The 22129-nt window shown below is 47.7% G+C and overlaps 1 protein-coding gene across 1 annotated transcript in view; it reads right to left on the reverse strand.

Moving 5' to 3' along the window:
- The window catches only part of CPXM2 (carboxypeptidase X, M14 family member 2), a 597080-nt gene that overhangs the window by 18545 nt on the left and 556406 nt on the right, over positions 1 to 22129 (reverse strand). Inside the window, exons 11-12 of the mRNA XM_069612029.1 lie at positions 9486 to 9783; positions 3078 to 3217 (exon numbers count right to left, since the gene is read on the reverse strand). Coding sequence (XP_069468130.1) covers positions 3078 to 3217; positions 9486 to 9783 — 438 coding nt within the window. The remainder of the gene's footprint in view (positions 1 to 3077; positions 3218 to 9485; positions 9784 to 22129) is intronic.

Genomic DNA, 22129 nt, shown 5'->3' on the forward strand with positions numbered 1-22129 from the left:
TCCCTGCATACCTAAAAAAGAATTTCAAATGGCACGAACCAACCAGAAATCTAAGATCCTCAAATAAAGGGCTCCTTCAAACTATTCCAGCTAAAAAGCTGAATGGTCTTGGCAAAGCATTCTCGAGCAGAAGTATCCTTAAATGGAATGGGCTACATGTGACCCTGAAGTTGGAAACAAATTACATACACTTCAGAAAGAAACTAAAGACTTTGCTATTCAAATAAATCCCTGGCCAGATAAACATTAAATCCTAGCACAATGCGTAAAATGTTTTACATATGTGGTCATACCACTGTCCAGTCTCTTGTCTTCACATGTCCTGTCTTTTTGCAATGCGCTCTGATGCCCGTGGGCTATAGTGCTATACAAATGAATAAATAAATAAATAAATAAATAAAATTGGGGGAATCAAGTCCCACAGCTGTTTTGTGAGTTCTTGTTTGCTGGGAGCCAGAATCTAGGGTCTTCAGGGACTCAGTGAGTCCTTCATACTCTTGACAGACCAGGGAGTTAGGCTGAGAGCTGCAAATGTTCCAATAACTCCATTGAGGATCCTGCTTCCAGTGAAGCTGGCAGAGGGGTATACCTTGGTTCAAACAGCAGTTCACCCCCAATGTTCCATGGGGATGGTTAGGTAACAGAGCTCTCCTATGCCTTGGATGCAGCTATCTTCACCTCTATGGCCGTAACATCTGGAATGAAATGGACTACCAACAAGTATCTAGACATGTCTTCTTCTCGTCGGTCAGGAAAGAATCAAGGCATGGGTAAGAGACACCTTGATTTTAAGGGTAAAAGGTCACATGGGATTGGACAGAAGCAAGCATGCTGTAAGGGGCCACTAGATGTTGCTGCAACAAGTGACCCTGCCACTAAACGAATAAGGACACAATTATGAGATATTGGATCAGAGATGCAGAAGTTAAACACAGCTTTTTTCTGCAGAGACATTGAGTCACAGCAGCTGTCAGGAATGCACAGGTGACCTTTGTACCTGCCCAGTGCCACTGAAGAATGGATGCTGCAGATGTCAGGAGACTGGCGCAGCAAGGCACATGTATGGACTATGCTTTTGGCAATGAACTTTATAAAAGGTGAGACTGATTAGCAAACTCCCCCTTCAAAAACAGAATTTCCTGATTCATTGTATTCTTTCATACAAAACAAAAAAGCCAGTGCTTTCAAACCGTCACCAGTTGGGAATCCAGCACAAGCCATTATAGAATCCGAAAGCAAAACAGAGACATTCTAGAACACTATGACAAAAGCAAGATTGAGAGCCATTCTAGAACCTCAAGACAAAGCAAGATTGAGAGCCAATCTAGAACCCCACGACAAAGTGTGATTGCCACCCTTCTGTCCAATACCCACAACCAAAGTCCCCGCCTGCACAGAGGGCCGCAGTACCTGCTCCATGAAGACCATCCTTGCCTCACTTCTGTCCAATGCCCCCCAACCTGAGCGAGGCTAAGAACCTCATGGTCATCTTTGACTCCACCCTTTCCTTCTCCGCCCACATCTCTGAGGTCTAAAAAGTCATATTTCTGACTGCACCTCCTCAGAGGTACTCTGCCTTTCCTCTCCTTCCCCCAGAAGCTCATGGTATCCCAAGCTCTGGTTCTCTCTAGCTTGGACTATTGTAACAGCCTCTTTCTAAATCTACCTCCCTCTACTCTCCGCCCTCTGCAACTAATCCCGAACAGGACTGCGAGACTTGTCCTTGGCCTCAAGCCCTGGGATCGTATCTCTTCAGCTCTAAAATCTCTCCACTGGTTCCCAGTGGATGCAAGGATTAAATTCAAAACCCTCTGCATTGTCCACAAGGCTTTCTGGGGCCTGGGTCGAAAATACCTTCAGCTATCCCTCTGCAAATACCTCACCTCTCGAGCTCTTCGATCCTCTACCTCCAACTCACTCAGGGTCAGTTGTTTTTTAAGAAACGAGCTGGGGGTAGATCTTTGTCTTCGGCTGGGGCCTCCCTCTGGAACAGCCTCCCTGCCACTCTAAAACTTGAGGAGAACCATCTCCGGTTCCAGAAGCACCTCAACACCTTCCTCTTTTCTTCTGCCTTCGCTCCCCCTCTCCCCTGCTGATCTGTTCTCTCTTGGCACCGTGCACCTGGCCACCCACTGTCTTTTGGGCCCAGGTACCTGCTCATCCTGCCACCCTCCCGCACTGCCTCTGGGCCACCCCTTGCACTGGGGTCTGTATCTGTACCCATACAGCCCCCCCCTTTTCTTCCTGCACTTATCAGACCTACCCTGTCTGCTGCCTTAAACCTAGCACTTGCAAATTGCTGGCTGCATTACCACTGTTTGTTGTCTTTATTATTTATTTATTGTTATTTATCTGTTTCTCTTCTGCTTCGCACTTTCCACTTATCCCCCTTCCATGCACTTTTACCCTCCCCCTTCTCTCATGCACTTGCGTGTTCTCAATGTCACTGGGCCTAGTAAGATTGCTGTTTTGTTCTCCCCTTTTCCCCTCCCTTGCCTTGTCGCTCTCTGAAACACTTGTGTACGAGCGCGATAGAAACAAAATATCAATCAATCAATCAAAAAGCCAAGTGCCTCGCCTGCATAGAGGATCGAAGTACCTCGTCCCTGAATACCATCCTTGCCACCCTTCTGTCCAAAGTCCCTGCCTGCACAGAAGGTCACAGAACCTGCTCCATGAAGACCATCCTTGATACCCTTTTGTCCAATGCCCCCAACTCAAGTCCCCCTCCTGCACAGAGGGTGGCAGTACCTGCTCCATGAAGACCATCCTTGCCACCCTTCTGTCCCATGTCACCAACCCAAGTCCCCCACCTGCACAGGGGGTCCCAGAACCTGCTCCATGAAGACCATCCTTGCCACCCTTCTGTCCCATGCCCCCAAGTCCCCGCCTGCACAGGGAGTCGCAGTACCTGCTCCATGAAGACCATCCTTGCCACCCTTCTGTTCCATGACACCCTACCCAAGTCCCCACCTGCACAGAGGGTCCCAGTACCTGCTCCATGACGACCATCCTTGATACCCTTTTGTCCAATGCCCCCAACCCAAGTCCCCCTCCTGCACAGAGGGTGGCAGTACCTGCTCCATGAAGACAATCAAGGATTCGCGATTGTTCTCCCACTCCTCGGCCAGGTCACTCTCATGTGGAAACTTGTCACACCCCAAGTATATGGACACCTCGAAGCAGTTGGTATGAAGGTAGCTGAAGTCATTGATACCTGTCAGTGCGAGAAGAGGACGTGTAGATTCAAGTTAACATGAATGCAACTGATAAAGCGCCTTAACCAGAAAGGGAGGACATGCAGACACTGAAATACAGGAGCTACTGTGGGACTTAAGGACCCACCCAAAATAGCCCTTTCTAGAGATCTCTGCACTTTCACTCCGGGGTACATTTTACACTTTTAATAAGGAGGTCTGATGTCGAGGCAGTGGTCCACAGAGCAAGGCCTGCCTTCGCGGCCCCTTTAGAGCTCACTTATCTGATGGATCACCACATGGACCCACCGTAATGACTCACCACAATGAATCATCGCAATCACCCACTGCAATGACTCACCACAATGACCCACTGCAATGACCCACCGCAATGACTCACCACAATGACCCACTGCAATGACTCACTGCAGGTCCCACCAGGTCAGAGATCAGAAATCCATCTTAACAGTAGAGCAACGCATCTTTTGCACTGCTGCATTTCACTGTGGAATGCGCTCCCAGCACCCACATGTAGGCCGGCAGCCGGTCATACATCAGTGTCTGCAGCACGCTCCGGACACTGATGCATGCAATGGGGCGCAGCAGCACATCTTCTGCACTGGTGCTTTTCACCTTGGAACGTTCCCCGAGCCCCACGTGTGGCCCGGCAGCCGGTAATACATCAGTGTCTGCAGCACACTCCTGACACTGATGCATGCAGGGGAGCAGAGCAGGGCATCTTACTGCTCACTGCTGTGAGCAAGGAGACGTTTTTCAGAGGCCAGCTTTTGGAAAGTCAGGGCCACAGTGTCTGGGATGCTTTTGGTCTGGAATGAGGTCAGCTTTGAAGGCCCACCTGGGACCTTTGGATCAGGGGAGCGCAGGTGATTGTGGGTAATCTCTCAGCACCTCAGTAGCCGAGGCTGTGCTGCGATGTGCCTCAGTTGTACTTTCTTAATTTGGCGCCTCAAGAAATTGAATATGATTTCATTGTGTGCTGTGTTGGCATCCTTTTCCGCTCCGTCTCCCCCGTATCTGAATAACCTCATTCTGCTGCGTCTGTTGGGATCTGTCTGCTGGAGTTTCAAGCATGTCTACTCGAGTTTCTGCTTGAGTTTCAAGCATGTCTACTTGAGTGTCTGCTGCAGTTTCAAGCATGTCTACTCGAGTGTCTGCTGGAGTTTCAAGCATGTCTACTCGAGTTTCTGCTTGAGTTTCAAGCATGTCTACTCGAGTTTCTGCTTGAGTTTCAAGCATGTCTACTCGAGTGTCTGCTGGAGTTTCAATCATGTCTACTCGAATTTCTGCTGGAGTTTCAAGCATGTCTACTTGAGTTTCTGCTTGAGTTTCTAGCATGTGTACTCGAGTGTCTACTGGAGTTTAAAGTGTTAGGGAGAATTCTCACATAAGTGCTAAATTCCCTCTACCTTAGAGTCCTCCAGCTCTTTTGCTATATTTTGGGGCTTTGAAATGTTCATTTTCAACGTGTTATACTTTTGTGTTCTTTGGTTATGGAGTTTTAAAACAACTCCATAGGCATCATCTTTTACTTGTGTGTCACACAGCACCTTCCGTGCAGTGGCACAGGGGTGTCTTTCAGACACTCCAAGGTTTAAATACCTTCTCTGGGACTGACTACTGTCTCCCAGAGAATATATAGTTAAATTGACTTTACTAGTCTCTTTAAATGTACAGACCCAGCACATCTTATCTTCCTATAGAGCGCTGGAGGGGTTGCTTAGCATCCCCTGAGTCTGAACACTCATGTAACAGTCAAAAGTTACCCTTTCCCACTTGAAATGGCTGGTGGCAGTGGTTTAGAACAAACTACCATGATTTTTCCTGACCGCGAACACCGGTAGCTAAAAATCGGGGCGCCATGTTTTTCAATATCGCGCCCAAGACCTATCTGTAAAAACAGACTCCAGTCAACTTCTTTTGCCATTTCTTTTAGGAAAGGTCCTTCTTGTGTTTGTCTCTGCGTGCCAAATCAGGTTTTGTCCCTTTGTTCATTGGCCTTTGACGGGCTTCAGTGCTGAAGCCCTCCTCTGGCGCCTGAGTGTCTGGGGTTGACAGGATGTGAGGGAGGTGCCCGAAACTCCCTGTGCTTAGTCTCCTAGGAGACCTGAATGCACTGTGGCGTGATTGGCCGGCTGGCTGTCCAGCAAGGGCAGCCACCCTGCTGTGTGAGTGACAGCCAGGCTAGAATGAATGGGGGGGAAACTGTTTAAAAGCAGGTCTCTGGGACTTGGACAGCAGAGTCGACCACTGGAACAAAAGAACCGAAGACGAGCTGAAGGAAAAGGACTGCTGCAACCCCTGGACAACCGGTGCAGCCCTGCTGCAGGTCCGAATTGCCTGAAACTCCATCGACAGAGAAGCCCTTCAAGGTAACTTCTTCCCTTGAGTTTGGTGGGAACAACCAACTCGCAAGCCACCTGGACACCGTCCCTGCTCTGGTCGAATTGTCTTCAGAGTGCTGTTGAAAACCGGATAGCCAGTGGGAAAGATACCAGTTTGTGGACTTTAAGGCACTCATACCTTAGACCGACGTTTTGCCAAGCTTGTGGACTCTTCCCTGGGCAGTGCAGGAACCTCCCAATGTCCTCCTTCTTGTCGCCACGACTGAAGCTCAGGAACAGTGAGATCTGCAGGAACTGCCAGGAACAACTGCCTCAGCTACAGCTTTTCTTCACTTACAAGGTACTGTGCAAGTGCGGTGCAGAACTGTGTTCGGCCGCGGTGAAAGTTTGTGAAACTTTCCCAACTTTGAAGGCTAGTCCTTCCTTAAACCAACATATAACTTTTCATCTGACCAAATTCTTCTAAGAACCATGGCAAAGACTTAACCGTTTACCACCAACAATGCTATCCTAACCAATGACTTTGGCCCAGGACTATTGAATTGAATTGCTGGTTGTAGTGAACTGAAACTATTTGCCCTACCTGTGCAAAGTATTTGTGCTATCAGTCTTTTAAACTTGTCTTTTTAACCCTTTTTAAAGTAACTGAAGTGCCATTTTGCTCCCACTTCAGGGGAGCTGAACTTATTCAGAAACAGATTGGTTGTGTATTGTAGTATATTAGATTGTGGTGATATTGAGCTGCTTCTTACTAGTTAAATGTTTTCCAACTGACTGTGCAAGTATTCTTTTACCAACAAACCTTGAGTAAGTGATTGTTTGACCCACAGTGATTGCCAGTCCTTTGTGTAACTATTGATACAGCTCACTTTACTCTTGAGATAAGTCTGGCTGCTCAGCCACTGCTACCACATTACTGTGTAGTACAGGCTTCTACTAAAGGTGAAATTGTACTTAGACGTGTAGTCTTAATTGTGTGTAGTGTTCCCAAAGGGTATTGCATGTGATTCTGCCTAACACCCATTAGCTAGCAGGTTATTGGGACTAGGACACGTGTCAGCTGCTTTACTGTTTATTGATGCTGTACTCGTCTCTTTAGTGAAGACACTAATTGAATCATACATTTAAGTGGCAGTGGCACTATCTCTGAGAAATTCCCATTGGTCTCTAACTTATGCGATGGATACAGAAGGCCAGCATATACCTTTTTTTCAATACGTGTGGCCTGCCCCTTGTTTGGGAGATTCAGGAAAGGAGATCTGTGAAATCATTGAGACGTCCTCAATGATAGGACCATTGAGTTTTAGTACAAGCAACTATAGAGGTTATTGTTGGAATCCGAGGGAACAGAGGATTCCTGTAGAGCAGGCTCCGGTGCTGCCTGGAGGTCTTTGGCAACCTCGTTGGACAAAGAGGTATGCCAGAGCAGTCAGACCAGCTCCCGCTCGGTTACACTATGGGAGCCTTCTGCCCCCTTTTAAGATGGCCGCCAACTTGGCACAAACTCTCCTGACCTCATTGGTCGAGATGCCCATTCCAAGATGGCTGCCGCTACTTGAGAGTGTATGTTCTCCATTGTAGAAAGCCTATCTTTTAAATAATGAAGGAAGACAGAGGTTTTAGTGTCTTGCAATTTGCGAGACTTCATAGACTTCAAGCGTTATGATCCAACTCAAGTGATTAGGTAAGGTTAGGTATATAGAGAGTCTAGCACATTCTGTTTGTTAAGTCAATCCTAGTTGTTCATCTTAACACGTAGACGTGTTGTTTGCAGCGACTTTGGTGCAATCTTTATTCTGAATGCACAGATGGGCGCTAATCTCTCAGTGTTCAGGTTCAGTGGTAATTATTGATCCAAGTGGGTAGACTGGTTGGTTAATTGATTGATTCTCCACAATGTGACCACTTTCCTTAATTAATTCATGCTTAACTCCTTTGTGTGACTGTACTTGATGAAATGGAAAAGGGTTTTATAAAAAATACATATGCTATGCCCTGAATGAGATCCATTTTACACAGGTGCCCTTTCTGGACGATCATGGAGGGTAGATCATGCTTCCCGATGAGTGCTTGCTCTTATGTCCCACACGTGGGCGCGTAGATATAGGAACCAGTCGTTAGATTATCATGAAGATTAGGCAATGTGTTCAAATCAAAGTAAACATTACATGGGAGAGTAACGAGTCCAGAGCAAGTGTGCATGACAGGTGTGAGGGAGCAGAAAGCAGTAGAACTATTTATGACATTAATGGGTCTGATTGGTGGGAGAGGTCACACTCCAGCTTCATGTCACAAGAAGTCTGAGCCAGGAGTGTGTCCTCGCCCCCTCCTGTTCTGTATATACAATGAAGACGTCCTTTCAGCCTTTCATGTGGATGGGTTGGAGCCCCTAAAGCTGGGTGTGGAAAAGTATCTCGCCCTTTTTTGGGCGTTTTTGCGGATGACGCACATATATTAACCACTGCACCAAAGGGGCTCAGAGTGACTCTGGAAACCTTTACCAAGAAATGTAAAGAATTACATCTCTCACGGAATGTCGATTAAACGAAGTCTATGGTCTTCGCACCAAGGTACGTTAAGCAGCAGCGTATCAACATCAGGGTGGCCAATCAGAGACTGGGACAGGTCATTGGGAACTCCTTTCCATGAGAGGGGGAGTTGGACAGTGAAAGAGTGGAAGCGCCTGTGTCTCCTTGGAAAAGTATAGCGGTGCTTCTAATGGCAGGCGATCGAGGAAGCCAGCGATCGAACCGTACAAAAAACAAGTTGCCACTGCGGCCCTTTATGGGTCTGAATTATGGGGGCATGTAAAGATTGAGAGTACATTTTTGAAGGGTATTCTCTCGCTTCCCAGGGGGTCGCTCAATGCACGGATCAATACGGAAGTCGATTTATGCCCCAGACGATGCATGCCTTCTATGAAACCGGTATTTGTCTGGCCGAGGTTATGGTACACCCCAGCTTTAAGTGAATATCGTGATGTGTGTGTTAACCGGTTGAGCCTGGAAGGAGGTAGGAGTCTACCGTGGGCTGTACACATCGTGAAGCACTCCATATGTGAACTGGGCGAGAGTGGGCTTTGGGAGAGCCCGCGAGGCATCACCAAGGCCTCGTCTCTTCCAGTGAAGAGATTGTTCTTAGCAATTGCTCAGAAGAACATGGAGGAAGTGTGGTTTAAGCTGCTCTCTGTTTCTTGAATTTAGGTTAGGTACTCTTTGGGTGGCAAGTCTTACAAAATCCTGGGGTGTTATTGCCATGGGTATCTGTTTCCTCTGTGAACTGGAGGAGGAGACAATTATTCATTTCCTGTTCTGCCCTCGTTTTAGCGCATTGAGGGGACTTCACCTGTAACCATTGCTGAGATAAGCAGGTCAACACTATTGTAGATGCATTCATGTTATGCAAATGAACGGATGATATAAACATTGTTTATCAGGCAGCTAAATGTATTCATCACACCTGGCTCTTAAAATCACAGTAATAGGGAGGGATCCATTGGATTATTATTGTTTTGCCATGTTTATAGAGGAGATCCATGGTAATTATTGATTGTTGTGATGGGGGCTGAGAGCATCTTCTCCCTCCAGAATGTTATGATCATATGATGTTCTTAGTCTTTTTGAATCATGCATTAATTAATTGTATGCTCTTTCTTAATCCATCCTTCTATTGGTTTATACTGTAAATTTTTGTCAGGAAAAAAACGGTGACTGCATGACAATAGACTAATTGGCAGTAACAGTATTGACCAGGACATACATTATTCAGAAATGAGTGACTTACTTAATACTGACATGCTTGAGTAGAAGATAATAAAATAGGACTTGAGAGAGACAAACATTAGGGTAGGATCATGCAGCGCGGGGCTGACTCCCTCCTGAAGAAAAGATTAGAAGAGTGATAGTGGGGTGAAAGCAAAGCTTACTTCCGGCCACGGTGTGCCACGAGGCCCCGTTCACTGTGCCGTCCTCCTTCTGGAAGTCCTCGGTGTGGCACGGTCTTCGACTCACATCTGTCATGAGTCGGTGAGTGGAAGCGTAGGAGTAGGCCAGCCATCGGAAGATGTGGTCATCTGGGGTTGGGGTGTATTCCTGAGTCTTCCAGACGGACCGGACCATGTCGTAGGGGTAGGCAACCACCAGCTCACCCCCTTGAAGGTTTCCCCCTAAAACAAAGGGGATCTTCTCCATCCATGCAATCACTGCTCGCGTCTCCAGGGCCACCTGTGGGGACATAAAGCTCAATCATGACACTGGGTGCTGTCGGAGGAACCTGCAACAAGGGCGGCAGAGAAGGAAACAGCATGCGGATCTGATGTGATATGATATAAGTCATTTATAACACGCCTGTACACAAGTAGGGAGCCAATCTGTGGGGTTTCAGGAAAGTGCAAGCACTGCATGCAAAGATAAAGCCTATCAGACCCCAAACAAACCAAAAGGGACAAGAGGCAGAAGGGACCCTGACCCCACTGAGAAGAACAAGAGCAACTTATCCCCACCTGTGGACAGGACTTCATCCACACTCGATAAGAGCCCATGGGGACAGGAAGAGGAAACACAAAGGAAAGTCATCACCACAGGTCCTGAGTGTACATGAAGTGCTGGAACCCTGTAGGACATCACAACCCCTTGCAATACTGCAGCGCATACTACTGACTGTGCGGCGCGGACTCGCTTTAAAAAAGCAGGCGTTAATGCTTCCCAGGTTAATGGTAGTGAATTTATAAACCTCTCCAGAGTGAAAAAACGATTTGATCCTGTTTGGATTCTAACTTGTGACCAGCAGCAGATTTGGTAGATCTCAGTGAGTGATTAAATCATCACTATGCTGTTTCACAAGAGGTAATCCAACAAAGCAACACACACATGAACTGCAACCAAAGAAAGCATTACTAGATCACCGCAGCCTTTGCTATCTCACTAATGTGAAACTCCACCATCAACCCAGCCTTCACTGGAAAAAGACCCAGAATCTATGCTCTCAGGGCTGTCACAAACTTCACTATCACTGGAACTTGTCCAATCACAGGATCCAGAATGAACACTATTTGTCAAGTATCGGCAGAGATCATCTGTGTTGGGACGCCGTAGTTATCCGGCTTCCACGAGAACTAATACTTGTGGCTCTCGTATTCGTCAACGAACGGTGGTTACGGTCCCTTTAAGATCTCGTCTGCCGGGATCTTGGAAGTTGGCATGGAGACGATGGCGTCCTCTCACGTCTGTCACTTTTCCCTCTACACGTTAAGTTTACGTATAGTGATCATGTGACTGTTATATAAGCCACGCCTGTTCGTTTTGCCGGCGCTTCTGAATCTTGTATTCTAGCGGCTTGCTTTCTCTTGTATTCCAGCTTCTTGTCCCCCCTTGCCTTGTCTTCCTGCTCTTCGACCTCGGATCGCCCACGGACCTGCTTTGGTTACTCCTTTGTACTTTTGCTGCCAGCCCTGCTCTTCGACCTCGGATCGCCCACGGACCTGCTTTGGTTACTCCTTTGTACTTTTGCTGCCAGCCCTGCTCTTCGACCTCGGATCGCCCACGGACCTGCTTTGGCTACTCCTTTGTACTTTTGCTGCCAGCCCTGCTCTTCGACCTCGGATCGTCCACGGTCCTACCCTGCTAGGATTGTCCACCTACATTGGAACTCGTCACCTTTGGTACACGGACTAGAGACTGCCTTGTTGTACCTTTTAGGCGTCCTCGTGCCGTCGGGTTAGGTTTCGCTCTTTGGACAGTCAGCGTGGATTTTCTCCTGCTTCTTGCTTTGCCTTCATTTCTGGATCTTGGGTTGGCCTCTACCTTCCTTCTTATTCCTTCCTTGGGAATATTCGGAGAATCGGAGATTCTGAAGAACTACACAGGTTAGTGGTGGATTCTATTCTGATTTCTGCGTTTATTTTGCATACATCGCATCTATGTGATATTTGCTCGTAGTGCAGTTGTCTGGGGGTCTTGCCTGTACACCTTGAGAAGACATCCCGTTCCAGTATCCTGTTCCATCGGGTTCTGGATTCTTCGTTGACATTCCATCTTTCCGCCAATCAACTGTTCTGTTTGTTGATTGTACTGACTAGTTCGGTAGATTGGCGAGAAGAACTCCTCGGCTACACTACGAGGGCAAGAGCGCTACTGACATATTCAGAAGCCTTCTATATAAATGGATGCCAACGAGTCTTTGTCGGCCATAATGCAATTGGTGGCGGATTTACGCAGTGAAATGGCTCATGCCCATGCTGCCACCGAAAGGCGCATTGATGAGCTACAGGTTGGTTTTCAGCCCACCGGTGCTGGGGCGCCTTCACCCACTGTGGCCTCGGGTTCTGGGCTATCTCGCGCCCGTTCTGATACGGGGCCAGTGTACATGACTGCTCAGTTTCCCTTGGCTCCTCCAGAGCGGTTTCTAGGTGACCCTAAGACCTATCGAACCTTCCTTAACCAGTGTAGGTTGCATTTCCTATGTAGGCCAGCACAGTTTCCGGATCCAACCACTAAAGCAGCCTTCCTTTTGTCACACTTGGGTGGTACGGTGGCGGCATGGGCCAATCCACTATTGGAAGAGGGCAGTCACCTCTTGTACGATTGTGACGCCTTGATTGAGGCTATGAGTCGGGTTTTTGATACACGCTATGCTACGCAAGCCACCGACTTACAGTTATTGGCCTTACAGCAGGGAACTTCTACCCTTTTGGCTTACTTAGCCAAGTTTAATCAATTGGTTGCCGAAACTAACTGGCCACAGGAGAAGAAGGCCTCCTTATTTTACAAAGGGTTGTCTGACTCCCTTAAAGATACTCTATCTACGGTACCGGTAATCCCTACAGCATTCTCTGAGTTGGTTGATTTGGTACTTCAAATTGACTCTAGGCAAGCAGAGAGAAGGGGGGAACGGCGACCGCTTCCTCCTCTTACGACCGCCACGTCAAGTCCTGCCACCGGGTCCTCAGAACCAATGCAAATCGGAGCATTGCGGGGACCGTTGTCAGCAGAAACCAGAGAACACAGAAGAAAGAACGGCCTTCGTTTCTATTGTGGGTCATCAGATCATTTACTACGATCATGTACTAAGAAACCTGCTAAGAAACAGGGAAACGCGAAAGCCCGGCAATAGAAGGGGTTCAGTTGCCGGGTGGTTCTTACAGCAACCCCCTCATGTCTACACCTTATTGTTTATCCGTCACTCTCTATTCCACCTCCCTCGGTAGACGGGTGATTCCAGTTGTCTTGGATTCAGGTGCTACGGGGAACTATATTGATGGTGATTATGCTCGAGAGATGGGTATACAGATCGTTTCCAAAGACTGCCCCGAGGTCGTGAATGCGGTCGATGGCTCAACCCTGGTTTCTGGTCTAGTGACTGAACGTACTGCTACTTTGGTCATGAGGACGGAATGTGGGCATTCTGAAGAGATCACCTTTGACCTGATTGCCGCCCCACAGCTTAAAGTCATCCTGGGACTTCCTTGGTTGAGACTACACAACCCCGTGGTGGATTGGCAGTCGGGGGAAGTGAACTTCCTCTCAGAACATTGTGACCAGTTCTGTTTGACATCAGTTCAGAAAACCCCCAGCCCAAGCCATGCTCTCATGGATGCCGCCTCTACGATAGGAGCGGTTCTTAATACTCAATTGCCCTCAGAGTATCGAGAATATCGGGATGTCTTTGACGCAGGTGGGGCAGAAATCCTTCCACCCCACAGGCCTTTTGATTGTCCTATAGAATTGATTCCTGGGGCCAAGATACCATCTGGCAGGATTTATTCATTAACACCCAAGGAGGATGTCATCCTTAAGGAATACATCGATAAATCCTTAAAATCCGGCTTCATTCGGCATTCGCGTTCTCCGGCAGCTTCCCCTCTGTTTTTTGTTCCAAAGAAGGAGGGGGACCTTCGCCCCTGTATCGACTATCGGGCCTTGAATGCTGTTACGGTCAGAAACCAATACCCGATTCCTCTGATATCAGTCTTGCTTGATCAGCTCGGCTCAGCCAAGGTCTTCTCCAAGTTAGACTTACGTGGGGCGTACAACCTTGTACGCATACGAGAAGGGGATGAATGGAAGACCGCCTTCAAAACCAAATACGGTCTATACGAATACACTGTAATGCCTTTCGGCCTGAGTAACGCCCCCGCCACTTTCCAGTTCTTCATAAATGAAGTCTTTCATGATATGTTGGATCAATTTCTGATCGTTTATCTAGACGACATTTTGATTTACTCCCCCAACCATGAAACCCATGTTGTTCAGGTCAGTAGAGTCTTACAACGTTTGCGGGACAACCATTTATATGCCAAACTGGAAAAGTGTCTCTTCCATGTACAAGAGGTCGAGTTTCTTGGCTTTAACATCACCAACAAAGGAGTCAAGATGAGCAGATCTAAAGTCTCTGCTATTCTGGATTGGCCGGTTCCCAACAATCTGAAGGCGCTGCAATCCTTTTTAGGTTTTGCGAACTTTTATCGACGTTTCGTTCAAGACTTTTCAACCATTGTCTGTCCCATTACGGCTCTGACTAGCTCCAAGAGATCTTTCCGTTGGGATGGGGAGGCTCAACAGGCGTTTGACTCTCTGAAGTCCGCCTTCACCTCGGCACCTGTGCTCCAGCATCCGGACCCAACCCAACCATTCATTGTCGAGGCTGATGCTTCGGATGTGGCCTTGGGGGCTATCCTGTCCCAACCTTGCCCAGACGATGCGGGTTTACATCCAGTAGCCTTTCATTCCAGAAAGTTAACACCTTATGAAAGGAATTATACTATCACGGAGCGCGAATTGTTGGCTATCAGGGACGCGTTCTTGGTTTGGAGGCATCATTTGCTGGGTTCTCAAGTACCTGTTCAGGTGTTCACGGATCATAGGAATCTCTTGGCCCTGCAGTCAGTGAAATGCACCACTGCACGACATGCCCGTTGGCATGAATTCTTTTCAATGTTTGATTTCACTATTTCCTATCGTCCTGGTTCTCAGAATTCTAAAGCGGATGCTCTCTCTCGTCTACATGGACCCGCCAAATCCTCTCACGCCACTGGTGTACCTCTGTTACCCACTCAGGTGGTTTGTGGTTGCTCTTTACGTCCGTCACTTAAGTCCTTTATACAGGAATGGCTTCGAAACGATCCGTCAGAAGTAACCAAATACAAGCTGGAGAACATAAATTCCTTGCCCTATTACCAGGGTAAGATATTCCTGCCTACTCCAGAGACGCGACGTACTGCTATACAATGGTGTCATGACTCCTCTCTGGCTGCTCATCCCGGTATTAGGAAGACGGTTGATCTAATGAAAAGATGGTGTTGGTGGCCGTCTTTATTGCAGGATGTTACTGATTACGTAAATACTTGTTCGGTTTGCGCTCAGTGTAAGACATCACATGGCAAACCCGTGGGTTTGCTCCAACCTATGCCTCTTCCAGATCATCCTTGGTCCTCCATTTCCATGGATTTCGTTGTGGAACTACCTCCGGTGGACGGTTTTGATACTATTTGGGTGGTCATCGACTATTTCACCAAAATGGCACTATTCATACCTTGTCAAGGGATCCCTACTGCTCCTAAACTGGCGGATCTTTTTCTGCGGAACGTATTTAGGTTGTTTGGTCTTCCTTCTATAATCATCTCCGACCGCGGTCCTCAGTTTACTTCACGCTTTTGGAGAGCTTTGTCGGCTGCATTAGGTATCGAAGCTCGATTTTCGAGTGCTTATCATCCGCAGACGGATGGCCAGACCGAACGTCTGAATGCCACTATGGAACAATACATAAGGTGTCTCATCTTTCAGCGTCAGGACGATTGGCTTTCGGTACTGTCTATGGCCGAATTTGCCTACAATAATTCGCTCCACACTGCTACACAGGTTTCTCCTTTCTTTGCCCTGTATGGGCAGCATCCGCGTTCCTTGCCTCTCGCACCTGACCTGCCGGCTCACAATCCTGCTGCCCTTGCCTGTGTTAGGGACATTTCCGGCACCCATGTCCAGGTTATGAGACAATTGTTGGAGGCTCAGAACAGGACCAAGTTATATGCAGACCGGCATCGTACCCCTGCTCCGGTGTATCTCCCAGGCATGAACGTCTGGTTGTCTACTCGCAATTTACGCCTGCCTGGTCAGAGGAAGTTGCTCCCACGTTTTGTTGGGCCATATGTTATATCGCATGTCATCAACCCGGCAGTGGTGCGTCTGGTTCTTCCCCAGTCGTGGAAAATACACCCAGTATTCCACGTGTCTTTGATCAAACCGTGCCGTCCTAATACCCGTCTTCCCTCCCATCCTCCGCCTCTCAGGGTTCAGGGTGCTGTGGAATATGAGGTTTCAGCCATCTTGGACACCAAGGTTCGGAAAGGTAGAAGACTCTACTATGTTGACTGGAAGGGTTATGGTCCGGAGGATCGCACCTGGGAGCCATGCGAAAACGTACATGCCCCGGTTTTGTTGTCCCGTTTTTGGAGATCTCGGCGTGTGGGGGCCTCTTTGGGGAAGGAAACTGTCAAGTATCGGCAGAGATCATCTGTGTTGGGACGCCGTAGTTATCCGGCTTCCACGAGAACTAATACTTGTGGCTCTCGTATTCGTCAACGAACGGTGGTTACGGTCCCTTTAAGATCTCGTCTGCCGGGATCTTGGAAGTTGGCATGGAGACGATGGCGTCCTCTCACGTCAGTCACTTTTCCCTCTACACGTTAAGTTTACGTATAGTGATCATGTGACTGTTATATAAGCCACGCCTGTTCGTTTTGCCGGCGCTTCTGAATCTTGTATTCTAGCGGCTTGCTTTCTCTTGTATTCCAGCTTCTTGTCCCCCCTTGCCTTGTCTTCCTGCTCTTCGACCTCGGATCGCCCACGGACCTGCTTTGGTTACTCCTTTGTACTTTTGCTGCCAGCCCTGCTCTTCGACCTCGGATCGCCCACGGACCTGCTTTGGTTACTCCTTTGTACTTTTGCTGCCAGCCCTGCTCTTCGACCTCGGATCGCCCACGGACCTGCTTTGGCTACTCCTTTGTACTTTTGCTGCCAGCCCTGCTCTTCGACCTCGGATCGTCCACGGTCCTACCCTGCTAGGATTGTCCACCTACATTGGAACTCGTCACCTTTGGTACACGGACTAGAGACTGCCTTGTTGTACCTTTTAGGCGTCCTCGTGCCGTCGGGTTAGGTTTCGCTCTTTGGACAGTCAGCGTGGATTTTCTCCTGCTTCTTGCTTTGCCTTCATTTCTGGATCTTGGGTTGGCCTCTACCTTCCTTCTTATTCCTTCCTTGGGAATATTCGGAGAATCGGAGATTCTGAAGAACTACACAGGTTAGTGGTGGATTCTATTCTGATTTCTGCGTTTATTTTGCATACATCGCATCTATGTGATATTTGCTCGTAGTGCAGTTGTCTGGGGGTCTTGCCTGTACACCTTGAGAAGACATCCCGTTCCAGTATCCTGTTCCATCGGGTTCTGGATTCTTCGTTGACATTCCATCTTTCCGCCAATCAACTGTTCTGTTTGTTGATTGTACTGACTAGTTCGGTAGATTGGCGAGAAGAACTCCTCGGCTACACTACGAGGGCAAGAGCGCTACTGACACTATTAGTGGTGCCAGACACTTCACTATCACTAGAAACTGAACTGTTAGGGAGAATTCTCAACATGTGCTCATTTCCCTTACCTTTTGAGACCCCCAGCAACTTTGCTGGATTTCTGGGATTTGATTTTTATACCTGGGAAGAGTGTGAATTATTTTGTTTCCCACTCTTCCATGTATTTTGTATGTGTTTTACTTTTGTGTTCTTTGGTTATGGAGTTTTTAAACAACCCCATTGGCATCATATGTTTATGTGTGTCACACAGCACCTTCATTGCAGTGGCACAGGGGTGTCTTTCAGACTCCCCAAGGTTTAAAGACCTTCTCTGGTACTGACAACCATCTCCCAGAGCATGTAAAGTTAAATTGGCTTTACTAGTCTTTTTAAATTTACTGGCCCAGCACTGAGTGCTGGAGGGGTTGCTTAGCTTCCCCTTAGTCAAAACACTCACGTAGCAGTAAAATGTTACCTTTTCCTACTTTAAATGGCTGGTGGCAGTGGTTAAGATCAACTACAACAGTAGCTAAAAATCAGGGCAGCCATGTTTTTCAGTATGGCACCCCAGACCTATCTGTAAAATCAGATTCCGGACAACTTTTTTCACCATTTCCTTTAGGAAAAGTCCTTCTTGTGTTTGTCTCTGCGCGTCAAACCAGGTTTGGTCCCTTTGTTCATGCAATTTGGCGGGCTTCAGTGCGGAAGCCCTCCTCTGGTGCCAGAGTGTCTGAGGTGGACAGGATGTGAGGGAGGTGCCCAAAACTCCCTGTGCTTAGTCTCCTAGGAGACCTGAATGCACTCTGGTATGATTGGCTGGCTGACTGTCCGGCAAGGACAGCCACCCTGCTGGGTGAGTGAGAGCCAGGCTGAATGAATGGGGGGAAAACTGTTTAAAAGCAGGTCTCTGGAACTTGGAAAGCAGAGTCGACCACTGGAACGAAAGAACCAAAGACGAGTTGAAGGAAGAGGACTGCTGCAACTCCTGGATGACCAGTGAAGCCCTGCTGCAGATCCGAATTGCCTGAAACTCCAATCGACAGAGAAGCCCTTCAAGGTAACTTCTTCCCTTGAGTTTGGTGGGAACAACCAACTCGTAAGCCACCTGGACACCATCCCTGACTGGTCGAATTTTCAGCAGAGTGCTGCTGAAAACCGGATAGCCAGTGGGAAGAAAACCAGCTCGTGGACCTTAAGGCACTCACACCTTAAACCGACATTTTGCTACAGCTTTTGGCCTCATCCCTGGGCAGTGCAGGAACTTCCCAACGTCCTCCTTCTTGCCCCCATGACTGAAGCTCAGGAACTACGAGACCTGCTCGGAACTGCCAGGAGCAACTGCCTAAGCTACAGCTTTCTTCGTTAACAAGGTACTGTGCAACCGCGGTCCGGAAATATTTTCGTCCATCGAGAAAGTGCGTGAAACTTTCCTCAACTTCGAAGGCTTGTCCTTCCCTAAACATTTATCACACTGTTTGCCTAGCCAAACTCTTCTAAACTCTCTATATACCAGAACTGTGCTATCCTATATAAAGACTCTGAACCATTGACTTTGGCCCAGACCTATGAGAAGAATTGCTGGTTGTATTTAACTGAAACCCTTTACCCTGCCTATGAATGCATTTGGGCTGTCTAGTCTTATAACCTTGTCTTTTTATCCCTTTTATAAGTATTTGAAGTGCCATTTTGATCCAACTTCATTTTGGAGCTAAACTAGTTCATTTACTTCCAGGTTGGATTTGTGTGGTGTATTAGTGTGTGATATTGAGCTGCTTGTGCTAGTGTAAGGTTTTCTAACTGACTGAGTAAATAAATGTATATTTTTTTACCAAGAAACTTGAGTAAGTGTATATTTGAATCACTGTATTTGCTGGGCCTTTGTGTAACTTGTTCTACTGCTCACTTAAACTCTTGAGATAAGCCTGGCTGCTCAGCCATTGCTACCACTTTACTATGTAGTACAGGCTTGTACCAAAGGTGAAGTTGTGCTTACACTTGTAGTCCTAATTGCATGTAGTGGTCCCAAAGGGTACTACATGTGATTCTGCCTAACATGAATTATGATCCGAGATAGAAGCTACACTACTAGTGCTGCTAGAGATCTCTCGATCATGAGAACCTGAAAAATTATCTTACGCAGAATCCACACTATAAGTGGTGCCAAAAACGTCACTTCACTATCACCAAAACCTACACTATCACCTGACAAATAATCTACACTCTTAGTGGTGCCAGAGACTTCACTATCACCTAACCCATAACCGATACTATTAGTAGTGTGAAAGTCTTCACTCTCATGGGTGTGAGGAGGAATTCGGCCATCCACACGGTGGGTGTACGCTCACCTCGCCTTTTTAACATGTTTACATGAAATTGAATGATGGTAGATCAACCAACGGAAAATGTGTGCGGCTAACCCGCACACATTTTCCTATGCTCACCGCATGACCTGTGTAGTCTGGGTGGACAGAGCCTACAGGCGCAGCCCCCCTGTCATATTTAGTTGGGATATGGCAGCCAGGATTACACCATGTGATCTCAGAAGGAGGAGGGAAAAACCTTCCCCCTGCCATGGTCAGCATAATTAACTATGAAAGGCTCCATGGATCCACCCTGTCCTTTTGTGTAGCCCCACTGCTGGTGGCAGCTTTGCATATTAATCAGAGTTAAATTCAAACAGGCACAAATAGGGCCTGGCTGCAGAGGCTAACAAAGGAGACAGGAAACCCCAACAACCTTTTATATGCACTATGTCAACCTGATGCCAGCTCCCACCTTCAGTATCAATTGACAGGGAAATGCTAAGTTTGGGACTGCATGTACTACAGTAGTCAATCCTGCAGGGGGACCCCATTCAGAAGGTATGAGTATGTGGATTGATGACAACAGAAAGTTTGGTCAGTCTGGTCTCCCTGCAGCTTCAAGGGAGACCTGCCGCTTTAATCGGGAGCCACAGAGAGCTCCATTGACCAGCGAGACCCTTTAATCCACAACAGACAGGAAAATGGGTGGGACTTAGTATTACATGTTTACACCGCTTTACCTTTTCTGTTGCAAAGCACTCTGGTTATTACCTCATGCATAAAGGGGATTGTTGGTGGGGACTAGGGTTGGTTCATTATCGACAGCTTATTCTGGCCATGGGAAGTCTAATTAAAATATCAAAGGCTCCATGGATCAGCCCTGTGCTATTGTCCAAGTTCTGTGTGGTGCTGGCGCATACTGATGAGAGTTCATTGAAGCAGGCCTGCAAAGAGGCTTGGTCACAGAACTAACAAAGGGCAGGAAATCCCAACACCTTCTTGATATGCAATGTGTCAGCTTGAAGCTAGCTCCCACCCCTCTGTACGAAGGGCAGTGAATGTCATGTCTGGGACAATAGTTTACAGTAGGCAAAGGGATGAAGTATGTGATTTGAGGGAGGCAGAAGTCTGTTCTCACCACAAACGTCAAGGGAGACCTGCACTTTGATCAAGAGCCACAGAGGGCTCAGTTAACCAGACAAACACGTTGATGTACAACTAACAGGAAGATGGGTGGGACTTAGGAGTTCATGTTGTCAACTCTTCCCTTTCCTGTTGCAAAGCACTCTGGTCCAGACCTGACGCATAATATAAGATTGTTGGTGGGGAACCCAGATTAGTTCCTTATGGTAGGCTTAGTCTGCACCAATACCTGTGGTCAATTTGGCTTTAAAAGATGGTTGAGACCCTATTTTGGGCAGATCACCTGAAGGCTTCAGCAGAAGCAGAAAGAGGAACTCATCATTGGACCATGGCTGAAGGTACCGTCTGCCTTACATCTTCCACCAGTGAAGGAAGGCCAGGACCTCCAAGAGGCAGGCATGATCCCTCCCCATAACATCTCCCAGGGAACAGAGGGAGATACTGAATCCAGAGGACCCTCCAGCAGCTCCAGAACTGGTATCCAGCCAGCGCACAGGTTGCCATGCTCGACTCTGCAGCAAGCTTTCTAGGTGGGAAGTGCCAGCAAGTCTCTGAACCAAACCAAGGACAAGCAGCAGGTGCCTGCAACACTCTGCTCAGCTTTGGGCCATCCACCTTAAAGAATGACACAAGCTCAGTGAAGAAGATAGGAGGAGTGCATCGAAAAGCATCTACCGATGTCCACCTTAAGGACATTTTTGAGCCAGTCGAGCCCCATGATCTGCAACCGACTGGACAGCTGACTGTTGTTACGCCACAGTCACTAAAGCCACCCGAGATGCCTCGGCCAGTGCTTCAGAAATGATAACATGCACTGAGACAATGATTCCTGACCCCTGAGCCGCCGTGTAGGCCATCCTGCAGCCGTCTGTCCAGCTTTGCCCGCTGAACTGCCTGCTGCCTGATACCCACAGCTGTCTCCCTTCTTGAAGTCTGCCATAGAAGCTGTAAAGTGCCCTGAAACCCACTCTACCCTGTCGAGCACCAAGAGCTCCTACTGCCCAAGGTACATTGTGGTTCTGTCCCCCTGGTCCTTCTCCGAAGGCCCCTAGGGACATTTTATGACCCAAAGCTCCCTTAGTGTTAGTTCTTGATATGATGTGGCATATATAACGCGCCTGTGCACAAGCATTTCTATTGAACTATTGCGATTCATTACTTTACCGACTACCCTCCTCTCAGTATCCAGAGTGCATCCCGTTCCTTCCTGAAACTGTCTGTTCTCTGCATTCCTTTCCTAGGGTGAGGTGTATTTTGTAGTGTGCTAGAACTGTCTGTTGTGGTAATAATAAAGTACATATTTGTATACAACCTTTGACTGGATAGTCCCTTTTAACATTGAGTAATAATTGTATTTTTGCTGTATTGGAACTAATCAATGATCCATGGCCTTGCAGAATAAGCCTGCCGTTCCCTCCAAGTTACCAAACATTGGACAAGGAGTTTTAAAATTGACTTCTGTTTCCAATCTGTTTGGATCCCTGCTGGTGTACTAGAGGCGTGGGGCTGATTGATGGTTTAGAAACCGATATTCATCCCTGGACCACTGGTGCCCCGAATG

The sequence above is a fragment of the Ambystoma mexicanum genome, chromosome 8 (genome assembly GCF_040938575.1).
Source record: "Ambystoma mexicanum isolate Mex_15411 chromosome 8, UKY_AmexF1_1, whole genome shotgun sequence".
NCBI classification, from domain to species: Eukaryota; Metazoa; Chordata; class Amphibia; order Caudata; family Ambystomatidae; genus Ambystoma; species Ambystoma mexicanum.